The 12,552-nt window shown below is 36.8% G+C and overlaps 1 protein-coding gene across 2 annotated transcripts in view; it reads left to right on the top strand.

Moving 5' to 3' along the window:
• TAB3 (TGF-beta activated kinase 1 (MAP3K7) binding protein 3) overlaps window positions 1-10,953 on the top strand; it is a 93,873-nt gene extending 82,920 nt beyond the window's left edge. For both annotated transcript variants that reach the window (XM_047764752.1, XM_047764751.1), the window contains one exon: window positions 6,811-10,953. In XM_047764752.1, the coding sequence (XP_047620708.1) occupies window positions 6,811-6,959 (149 nt within the window). In that variant the 3' untranslated portion in view covers window positions 6,960-10,953. The remainder of the gene's footprint in view (window positions 1-6,810) is intronic.
• The last annotated feature ends 1,599 nt before the right edge of the window (window positions 10,954-12,552 follow it).

The following is a 12,552-nucleotide window of genomic DNA, read 5'->3' as shown; positions in this document are numbered from 1 at the left end:
AATCGAGTATGTTTTCCAGTATGCGTAAAAGCTCATAGTTGCTCCTATCTTTATCCAAAGATAGATTACTATGATAAGCTAAAGAAACAAACCTTACCATAATTAACAGAGTAAGTAACAAGGAGCCATCTCAGAAGTGAGTCTAGAGCAGTACATAGAAAAACCTTAAAGACAACAATACTAGAACTTAATGTCCACTGAAACAATTTTTTTCCCTCTAGAATTACCTTCATTTCTGCTGAATATAGCCAAATTAAGACTAATTATTTGCAAAGTAAGCCTGGTTTCAATAAACTTGGCCTGATTATTAGGTAAGTGTAATTAATCAGACAGCCTCTTTTAAGTTAACTGTGCTGGATACTTTATAAGGAATCTTAATTTCAACATTTGAAAGGCCTCTCAGGGCCATGAAAGCTACACCAAGGGCTTGCTGTCAGATTCTGACTGGGATAGCTATTGATTTGGTTAGATTCCCCTCTTCTGAAGGGCCCTAAAATATCAAGAATCCTGTACCTTTCTTATTCACCTCATAAGCCTGCTGAAAACATAGGATTCCAATTTCTTAGAGGGATCAGGTAGAGTGAAAATATGTTTCAATTCCACTTAACAAGGTAAAATTTACCAAACTGCTGTAAGTCAGCTTGAAGGGGAAGGATTTCCTTACATCTGAAAAACAGATTAAAACAGAGTAGTATTTCAGACCCCAAAAAAAAAAAATTCATTCATCAGTAAGTCCTACGTGACTAAATTCTTGACCTTATTCTTTCGTTAACAGTTTTAAAAAGCCATGAGGTTTTCCATTAGAATTTTTTAATTTCTTACCCAGTTCAGTGGCATAATCCAACAATTATTAGAAACCTGTACTTATCAAAAAGTCCTTTCTATGAATCTTCTTGAAGAAGAGATTAGACAGGCTCTGATCTTATTAGTAAAACAGTATCTGTCTATGAATGACAAAAGACTTTAAAAGGTATTGTTAAAGATCAGATTACAATACAAATGACAAAGAAATTTGGTTATTGCTGTGGCATACAACATTTTAAAATAATAACTAGAATTAGGACTGTTAATTTTGCTAGTGTGTACCAGATTTTTAGGAGTTCCATGTAATTTCTAGAATAGCTACGTTATAAATATCTATTCATATAATTAACCTGAAAAGGTTTATCACCACTCATTTGACAAAGTTGCCCGTGTAACTTAACATACTAGATAAGTTTTATATCTTTAATAAGGAGATAAAACATTTCTCTGGACATATTCCAGGGGACTTTTGGAAAACCTCAAAGTTAAGCTACAGGTCAGATGAATTCCAATTAGAATATCGAGAATTTTGTCAAGAATAATAAAAAGGTTTCAAAACACTTGGTCAGAAACAGGATCATGGGTCACTGTGGAGCAGTACTTATTCAGTTAACCAAAGTGACAATAAAAGATTTCAAAACCAAATTTAGAAAGTTATAACAGGAATTCCCGTCGTGACGCAGTGGTTAACGAATCCGACAAGGAACCATGAGGTTGCGGGTTTGGTCCCTGCCCTTGCTCAGTGGGTTGATGATCCGGCGTTGCCGTGAGCTGTGGTGTAGGTCGCAGACGCGGCTCAGATCCTGCGTTGCTGTGGTTCTGGCGTAAGCTGGCAGCTACAGCTCCGATTCGACCCCAAGCCTGGGAACCTCCATGTGCCGTGGGAGCGGCCCAAAGAAATAGCAAAAAGCCAAAAAAAAAAAAAAAAGTTATAACAGATTGCTTAAAATGTAAAGAATCCACAGTCTTATCAAAAGCACATTAATAGTCTCAGAAAACTTTATACTCTTAACAGAAAACCAGATTCAGGTTTTGTACTTCTTTTCCTTTAATATTAAAACTCATTTCCTCAAATTTAATCTAATCTTAGTCCTGACCACCCATTAGACTTCCTTTCTAAAAACATTTTTCTCACAAAACATCTACAACTTCCTGTATTTTTATATTAATCGGTCCCTTATTTCTTCCCCATTTATAAATGACCAGCTTTACAACAAATTATCTTAGTCCCTTAACAAAACTCATTTTTATTCCTTATACCTTCCTTTTCCTTGCATAAAGATATTTTTCTTATTACTCTTTAGTAGTTTTAATTACATTTTAAAATTAGAATTCTTAGCCTTCAGAACCTTAATTTCTAGCAAAAATGAAAAAGCAAGTAATTATGAGCTATTTGCCAGTCAGGAAATGCTGGTATGTCCCAAGATGAATATATTCTAATAATTTCTAATTTCTTTTCTTAGTGGGTTGTAAGATGTGCACAACAAACCCAAACATCTTTAGTTTTTCTCTAATAAGAAGACAAAAATAGGTAAATTTAGCCTTGTTCAGCAATTACTGTTCTAGTATCTTATTTGGAAATGATCTGGATATTAAGTGAATTCCCATCATTTAGCAGTTTGCAGTTATGAAATATCTGGAGAAAATGTTCTAAGTACAGTCTTAAAACATAATTATTCCTAAAGAGTTCACCTAAAAAGTCTTGTTTAATTTACTTAAGTTTTAGCATAAGTTTTCTTATTCACAAATAACAGGAATAATAAGATTTTATTTGATTTTATAGTTAATGCTGATGGCTCTTCAAGTCTGTATTAATTAAACAAACTTGTTTTCATTCATTACAATTACTGTTAGATCACGTGGTCCTAAAATTCATTTTGTTTGGTTTGCTTTTTTTTTTTCTTTTTTGCCACACCTGCAGCATGCACAAGTTCCCCCTGGGCCAGAGATGGAAGCTGAGCCACAACAGTAGCAACATGGAATCCTTAATCCACTGAGCCACCAGGGAACTCCTGGTTTGTTTTCTTTTATATTTCTGAGTATTTATATAAGCCACTTAAATAGAGCTCTTTTACAAGTTAATTTTGGCAATACCACACATCTACAATACACACACACACACATACACATATATATATACATATATATATATGTATATATATATACACACACATATATACAAAAACAGTGACCCAGTAGTTCCCATTCCAAAATTTCAGCCCTGAATTAGGTACAATAATACAAAACCCACCATTGCCCAAAGAGGCTGGATTCAAATTGGATTTCTGGCAGATGAAATAAATAAAGGCCACCTGTTTAGATAGTTGAACCCTTTTTACTAATATTTATAGAGAAGACTCTCAAGATTTGTATTTGTTTTTAAGGAGTCTTTTTTCCGACTTACCTGGCCTCCCTTTGTTGCTCAGGCTGATTCCTTCCTGAAATTTGCATTTTAAAAAGATGGCCTAGATAAGCATTTCTGGAGAAGACCCGATAAAACTTTTGCATCTCAAAGGCATAGGTGGGAGAAATCCAAATTCCTCCTAGGAGGACTTTGTTCCCTTAAGGCCAGATTTTCCCCCCCACCCCAATACTACAATCTTTTTAAGATAAATACGGGAGGTTTAGGGGAATGGTAAAAGGATTGTGAACTTTGGGTTGTTCCTGGGGTCCTAGATTTGTAAACTAGATTTGTAAAACAAGGACAGCTCTTTTTTAATTTCTCAAAGAATTGTGTGGCCACCTTAATGATATCAAAGGGCAGACATACCCATCCACCTATGGAGGAATGTTTTTCTTTCCCTCATTTAATTTAGAGAGAAGCCCTCCCCCCCGCAAAAGAAATTCATCAGACTCTGAATATCAAGCATATGGTCAGTTTACGTCAAAAGTGGCCTCTGATCTTGATCATCCATTTGCAAAAACTTTTGAGGATCCTCCCTGAGTTTAACAAATTATGACAGTTCAGCCTTGATCTGAAAAGGCTCGCCTGTCATCTCAGGTGGTCCCACTTCTAAAGGTAACCATTTAATAGTCTCTTCAGAGTGGAAAGACAATTTAGACAGGATTGCTGGAATAAGTGTTAAAGGAAGGAGAGAGGGGAACAATAGTTACGTCAACAAATATTTCATTGAGGCTCTTTGGGAATTTTGAAAGCTTCTGGGTCTTGTACATACTAATTAAAATAGGTACAGTATTTTAAGATGAGAGCTGTCTAAAATGTTAAAAGAGGAAAACCACTCTTGTTTACAGTAGACCTGTGGTCTGGGATCCAGGAGACTGACATGGTAAGTCCTTTGGAGGGCTACTGATTCCCATCTTGGTCATTTTACTCCCCAATTATGTTAAGGGCTTGCAGGCATGCATAAATCCAATAGGTGGCTGTCCATCTTGAAGCTGTTTGACCTGAGGCACAATTTCCCTTCATTAATTTGGTAGTCTAATTCGGATATGAGGTATGTTCTGAACAACTTTCTGGGGACATTGTGGTTAATCAGACATGTGCTACTTCTGAGTCTAGCTCCCCAGTGAGTTACCCTTCAGTTGGTTTAGTTCTTCTATGGGTCTTGGTTTCTCCCTATGACAGTCTAATACTGCTACAGGTGATGGAAGCACCAGATCAGTCCTTATCTCCTGTATCGCCACAACAGCACTATTTACTTCATTGTTTATAGTGGGGTTTCCTTGTTAGACTACTGCATGTCACAAGGATTGATCCTCAGACTCTAACACTGGGTTCTCAGTCAGCCAACAATAGCATGTGGATGGAAGGAGCAAATGTCCCTTGTTCTTAGGAGCTGAATAATTCCGTCTCTTGTTTCACACCAAAAGTTATTTTTAAGACCATAGAGAAACGTGTTTTTTCAGTTTAAGCCAATTTAACAAAAACTCAGGCACCTATGTTCCCCTGCATCTTCTGCCCAGGTCCCAGTAGATCCTTGCCTAGGAAATGCACCAGTGTCCCTTGAGACCCCAAGTCAAATAAAGGACCATCAGTTAAAAGCAATGAGATCCAGATATCAAAAGAACTCACTGGAACACCTGAGAAGTACCAAGAAGCCGGGGTAGGGGGTTGCTCAGTGGCCCCATACTGGTACCGAGTGTTGGTTCGAGGGGTGGACGCCAGGTGTCCTCTGGTGGGTGTCTCTGAAGTCCTGCCAGCAACACCATGTATATGTTAAGCGAAAAAATTGATCAGTCTTTCTGAGAATGAAGTGGAAAATTTTATTTGGGCCAGCCTGAGGATTATAACCTGGGATTTAGTCAGAAAGCTCTGAAAATAGAGGTCAAAGCACAGTTTTATTGGTTTTTGACACAAAGGATATGCTTAAATGACATATTGGCAGTTTACACAATCCAGAACTGGATGTATAAAGCAAGTAGGGGGTCATCTAGACCCTTTACAAGATTAAGAAGGAAGATTATCTTCTAAGAAGGTTTGGTTGCTACAGTCACACCATATACACTAAGGGAAGGGAGGAGGCCCAAACTGGAAGTGAATACTTTTATGTTTATATTTTTCTTGCCCTACCTTAAAATATGAATTTTTATTTCTTTAAGTCGAAAGATACAAGGTGGATGATAATGGCAATCAAAAGCAATAGTTGAAGCCAGAATAGCAAGCCCATCTCCTTTTTATAGTCACAGGAATAAGGTGAAAAATTTAGGAGTTTTCTCTTTTGTAAGGCTAAGAGCACTTTCCTGACTGAGCCTGAGCCTTATGCCTGCAGTAGGGTTCAGGGTCTCAAACTCAGTTGTCTTCATTTCTGGAGGAATATTCACACCAGTCATTTGTCTTAAAGACCAAATTATAAAACGGGCATTTCCAAAAGAAGGTGTGCTTAACCCCACAGAGTGAGTGATTAAAGCTTCCCCAGGTCTCAGTTTCTTTTGTCACTTGCTTAGGAAGCCTGCTTACCTTAGATCTTAATCTCATTTGTAGTTTGTAGGATTTCCAGGTTTCCAGGTAGGTTTTCCCAGTCTGCTGGCCTTGCTTCACATGCTAGGGTGAATTTCATCTGGAGCTCTTGAGACTTCTTTCTAGTCGTTGACCCCATTTTCAATAGGGACTATTCCTAAAAGGCAACTCTAGAAGTAAACCTAACTCTAAAAGCAAAGAGCCTTTTTGAGCACAAGGCCAGCAAGAATGAAGACCAAGGAGGAATATCTTTCAAGTTTTATAACTAACGTTTAAAGACCTTTTAATGCCCAAAAGGTGGAGAAGAATTAAGGATAGAAGATAAGCCTTTATATCAAAGTAACCTTTTATTATCAAAAGATAATCTTTTGTATCTTTTTTTAGCCTTATGCAAAACTAGAGTCTCTTTTAACCATGCTGGGAGAAACTGTTTTATGAACTGTCATGCCATTTAAAAATCATTATTAGTAAAAGCACACAAATTGTGGAGCTGAAGATCTCATGGAAGAAGGCACACATTTAATCAGATGTTTGATATAAGTATGACTAATACTATGGGGGAGTCACAAATGGACTAAGGTTGTGAGGGAAATTTTAGGAGGTAGAATTTAACATGCTGTGTAACATTTCTCCTTTTTTTTTTCTTTTTTTTTTGTCGTTGTTGTTGTTGCTATTTCTTGGGCCGCTCCCGCGGCATATGGAGGTTCCCAGGTCAGGGGTCGAATCGGAGCTGTAGCCACCAGCCTATGCCAGAGCCACAGCAACGCAGGATCCAAGCCGCGTCTGCAACCTACACCACAGCTCACGGCAACGCCGGATCCTTAACCCGCTGAGCAAGGCCAGGGATCGAACCCACCACCTCATGGTTCCTAGTCAGATTCGTTAACCACTGCGCCGCAACGGGAACTCCACATTTCTCCTTTTTTAAAATATTTGGCTGGAATATACCGTAACTATTCACCCAGAGATAATAAACTAGGAAGGTAATCTGTGTTGGACTTCTCCCTGTTTCTTATAGCTGAAAAGTAAATCGTTTATAACAAAATACAGTATGCGTCATAAACTTACCATTTGGTTCTTTTTCTCAGAGCATCCAGGTGGCTCCAAACAGAGTCCTCGGACACAACCCCGAGATGAAGACTATGAAGGGGCTCCATGGAATTGTGACAGCTGCACCTTTCTAAACCACCCTGCACTAAATCGCTGTGAGCAGTGTGAGATGCCACGGTACACTTGAATTCTGAGGAGTCTGCACCTGGTTGAGAGTGAAACTTGGAGCAACCCATTAGAAGAAAAGGAAACCTCGGGAATCTGTTCCATCTGCCCAGGCTTTTCATTTCAGATTATGTGGGGGTGGGAGGGGGGAGGAGGAATGACACTGCAGCCGCTTGTGCTCACTTAAGGAAAAATAGGGAGGGTTTTTTCCACCCCTTTCTTAACTCATAGCAGTTAGGGATAGAAAAGGATACTTGAAATCGGGAAAGGATTCACTCCTGAAAGAATGTACATGGAGAAGTCAAGAGCTCTTAATGTTACTGCTGAGTGACCCTTATTTTATAAACTATAACTTTGAATCATGGTATAACATGTTACAGTTTATGCAGACAAACTGTGAACTGCCAGAGCAGACTTACCTGGTCACAGCTCTCTGGAAAACCCAGGCTCCCCAGGCTTCTTCCAGTGGCTTCCTACTCAAGAGAAGGACAGGGAAAAGCAACCAGAGGATGATTTTGGGGGGAGCAAAATAATAAGGGTATTTGTAATTGCTGCTTTTTTCAGGGGTAATTTCCAACACACAAACAAGATGTTTTAAAATGTGATTTGTAGCAGGTCAGGAATTAGGCATATCATGCCCTTTTTTCGAAAGTACAATCAGAGGTGATAAGAACCCTTTTGCTTGTACAGTGATTCATCAAGCTACATCAACACTGGTAACCAAGACCTAATTACGCTGCATAATATATATTTTACGTTACTGCATGCTTTTATTAGGCCACTGGTTTTTAAAATAACCAACAAGTCCTTACAAATTAAAATTTCATGAATGATCTTCTCATCAAACTGCGCTTTGCAAATAGCACAGTGAATGTATGCTGAATGTAAATCCATTCCGAAATCCACTTGGAATCTTGAGCTCAGCTGTGGTTCTATAAGAGATGTTCGCAGTCCATAAATTAGCCTTTTTCTTTCCCCTCCTTCCAGTTTATGACAAGTTCATGATGTTTACAGCACAGATAATACTTTGTGCCATAATCCTAATGTAGCTGAAAAAAATCAATATTAGCTGTTCAATAATGATGTATTTGCACATATGTTAATAAACCAGTGTGTGAAAAATTATAGTTGGCCAATATCATAAAGTTGCACACTGCATTATTTGGGGAGGAAGAGAAGGCGAGTCAAGAAATATGATTAAGAGAAAGGTAAATACAAAGGACTGTGAAACTAAGAACTTTTAAAATATACTGTATTCAAATAGTTCAGGTGATACTAAGGCACTCCTTTATAAAACTAGAACTTTAGGGTGTAAATAACTGAAGAGATATAAAATCATTTGACTCACTAAGGTGCACCACTGGAAAATTATTAATAGGACGTTAATTAAGCTCTTTACAATTGTTGACTTTTCATCCAAGCTCAAAATTGGATTTTTGACTCTTCACCTTATTTGGGTAAAATATAAAGAGCAATAAAATTGGTAGATTTCCTAATCCTAAAGGATTGTACCTGAGGTTATAACTTGAGGAGTATCTACTCTCCCAAACTAGGTGTTCCCCTACATGCACTTCAAGCTGTCATTGTATGCTAATTTAGCAGTCATCTCTGGCAGACCTGGAAAAACAAGCTGCACTTAATAGCATAATGAAACCAAAGGCATAATAACTCATCACAGTTTTCCATCAAAATCATAATTTAACATTGTACCTGCAGCTTTGAAAACATTTTTTCAGATGTAGAAAATGTCCTGAAAAATATCCACTTGTCTTACAAAGTCAACGTGGCTGTGTAATAACACTGATAAAACATCTCTCACACAATAACTGTGGTAAAACTGTGAAATTAAAGGTGAGAAAGCAGATGGGCTTAAAAGCATTGACCTGAAAACATTCATTCTTTAAAGGTTTGTTATAGCAATGGTGTCTGTCAGTCGCCAATAAGTCTTATCAGTCCTACTGTTCTGTAATATGCCAATGCCTTTGCCTTTGTATGGTTTCATATCTCTTTAGTGATGGTCAACCCCACTTGGTATTAAGTAACAATTTAGGGAAAAATATATATGTATATATATATACTGATGGATGTTCTAGCTAAAGGTTTTTACCCAGTATTCTTAGTGATATGCTGAAGTGGCAGCAATTAACTTGGCAGTTGTCAGTTGAGAATGAAAGTAGCATGTATGAAAGCAGTTTGATGCTTTATTAAAACCATGTAGATGACTTTAGAACTATTGCATGAACATACATCCAGATTACTGAACTGTTATCACACAGTAGATGCATGGTTCCAGTCCTTTGGTGATATATCTAGTAAATCATTGTTTTCACCTGCCAGGAAAAATGAGAAACCAGTCTATTTGATAGGTATGGAGGGTGGGGTATGAGACATCAGAGACTGATTTTTAAGAAAGTTTTGTATGTGTTCATTTCTGGTTGTGCACAAGTTTCATACGCTGACATAGGCTGTATTCATTTTTAAAATAACCAACATTCTTTGACACTGATCAATCTGATATATTTAACTGTGTCCCATGTATAGACTTCTTGCCTGTGATCAGTTTGAACAAGAATTCAGTCAACTTTCAAGATACCTTTTCAAAAGGATCTCCCGGTAGGACTGATATGTACAAACAATTGGCATATAAATGGTAGATAGAAATTGGATAATGCCTGCCTGCTGAGGTGCCTGTACTTTTTGAATCAGTTGGTGCACTTCTCATTTCTAGTAAAGATTTTTTTCTTAAAATACAACTAGTTTGATGTATTTGGTAACATATAGACCTGACTATACATTTTACATTATTTCACGTTTTGTTAACTGGGTTTTTAGAAAACACCTTTACCATTTTTTTAAAGTACATTGGCCCTTAAATTTTGGAGCACGTCTTAAATGTTTAAAGTGGTAATGGAGGAGCCAGAAACTGTCTAAGCATTGTAAAATGTTTAGAGTAATGACCTTGTTTTGAGAGAGTGTAGAGGAAGGGCGTTTTAAATATACAAAGGAAATGCATTGTAAAAAGGTAGTTTTAGAGCAGATTAATGATGGTGGGGAAAGTGTTGCTAATTTGTCTATTTCCCTGAAAAAATAGGAGTGTGATGAGCAGTTTAATAATTTTTAAGGAGCTGGTCTCAATTTTAGTACTTATAATTATTATAAGAAATCATTGTTTCCTTAAATTTTGTCATTGCTTTGTCCCAGTTATCTAGGGTTCATATTCCAACTTTCTGTGGCAACTCAATTTTACATAGTATTTTAAGGTAATTGTAATGTCTTTGACAGTATAAACAAAAAGCAAGAATATTAGGCATAGAAAAATTGTCCTTCGAAAATATCAATGATGTATCCTGGAATGTGAAGATGTCCCCTTATAGTTTAAATTGATTTATTTTAAAATCATAATCATTGTTTAGACTTTAAATGAGTCATTATATAGTGTCTATATATCCATAGAGAAAGAAAAATGACAATTGAAATGTTACTTTAAAATCGTAATAAATTGGGCACTGTCTGTTGCACCACTACTGTATCTTTTTGAAAGAATTAATATTTTCTTATTGTAAAAGTTAATTCTGATGATGATTTCACACTCACCAGACATCCATTTTTTTCTGTATTATTTGCATCCCCAAATATTTAATACAAATAGATTTTGCATGACTTGGGCATTCAGAGATTAATAGAACGATGACTCAGTTTTAAGTTCTAAAGCCATGAAAAGTTGCTTTGAGACTGAACAATTCTGAATTCTTATTTATAATGACACCCAATATCCATGTTTCCCTACTGTAAAAGAATTGATCAGTTTCTTCACCAAAACAGCAAGAACTTATTAAATCTTGTAAATACCATGTCTCTTTTAGATTGCTGTGTTATGCTGTGAATCAAATTATTTTGAGGTGAAATTGTACAAAGGCATTTTAAAAGGCTATGCATGCATCGTACCTCCAAACAATACATACTCGGAAAATCAAAGATTCCTGCAAAATAAATCAATAAACTAAAAGCAAACACTACATTCTGCATCTTTTCTGTGTAGTTAGAAATGATTTACGATATCAAACTCATCTTAGTTCCAACACATTTGTATCTCTGGACAGAAGTATGCTGTCTCAGAAACCTCATCTTTTATTATATTTCCGTTTCTCTTTTAGGAATGTAGTAATGTCAGATTTGGGGTATTAAGTATTTGTACATTAACATTAAAATTGGGTAGAAGTAAGCAAATTTCATATGAAAGGTGAGCTATGTTAAGAGTTTACATTTTTCATTCCATATGTTACTGACCAAAGAATGGGTGATTTTCTTTTTTCACCTTTATCTCATCTGTAGCTAATTTTTTCAAAGGGAACTCATTACCTTCCTCATGCTAGGGTCTGCAGTTAGCTTTCCCATCTTGTGCACAGAAAACACCACAGATGAATTATGGTAGATAGCCCTTTCAATGATTAAGCATACTTCAAGTCATTTCTGCTACAGTTTTAATATGTGAAAAAGTGTAAACAGGTACAGAAGAATGCTACAATCCCCCATTTCCTCATGACCCAGATTCCAAAGTTATCCACACACAAACAATTTCATTCACCACCCCCACTATTATTTTGCAACAAACCCCAGACATCCTAGCAACTCATTCGTAAATAAACTTTTTTTAACATAAGTACCATATATCACACCTTATAAGAATATATATCAGATATCCAGTGTTAAATCTCCCAAATGGTCTCATAATTTTTTGTAAGCATGTCTTCTTTATGGTCTTAATAAAATACTTGAAATTGATGTTTAACATATTAAAGCCACATATATATTTTCTTCCACTTTCAGAAATTATAAGGAAACGTTGCCTTATCAAATACTGGCAAAGTCAATAATACATCTTAGTGTAAAGTCATGCATAGAAAGAACAAAGATAACTGAAAATAGCATGTGTACGTATATTTTATTCTTGTTCTCCACTTCTTACCATTTCCCACAACCTGTGTTGTCCCTTTTAAACAACCTATTTTAAAATAGAAAATTATTTTAAATCTGGTTTCCATAATAGTCACTCCTTATGCTGCTCATTTTGGTAGAGAGGCATCTGTCAACACTATAGCATCTACCTGTAACCCCACTACCCAGATAGTAATTTAAAGTACTGACCCCCTCAGTTTCCCACACAGAAGTGTTGGGGGCTGGTGGGTGTAGGGCATCCAGTGTTTGTCTCCCAGCCCAGTTCCTCCAGAGACTTCCTGACTTGCCTTTGACCTGCTGGCCTTTGGGATACTCCAGGTGGTGGTTCATGATGGAGGTTTCAAAGGTTTTCACAGGGTACATAATATGTGGGTGAGATTTTGGTTTGTCAGTTCCACACTCTGAGTGGACAAACCATCTCACTTGTCCTGCCTCTGGAAGAGCACTGGATATGCTTTTGACTAGCTTCTCACTACATTCCAGTCAAAGAATAAGACAATGCAGGGAGAGTCAGGTGATGCAGCCTCACTTACTACAGTTTGGCGTTGTGCTTGGGAAACGAAGTGGTACTTCGTGTATTTTACATGAATTCTTTATCTATTTACTCTCTTGGGACTGAATCTGTTTTGAGGTAGGAACCACTAAGATGACCATTTCTA

Source organism: Phacochoerus africanus, chromosome X (genome assembly GCF_016906955.1).
Source record: "Phacochoerus africanus isolate WHEZ1 chromosome X, ROS_Pafr_v1, whole genome shotgun sequence".
Taxonomy (NCBI): domain Eukaryota; kingdom Metazoa; phylum Chordata; class Mammalia; order Artiodactyla; family Suidae; genus Phacochoerus; species Phacochoerus africanus.
This window is presented reverse-complemented; position numbering and strand designations above follow the sequence as displayed.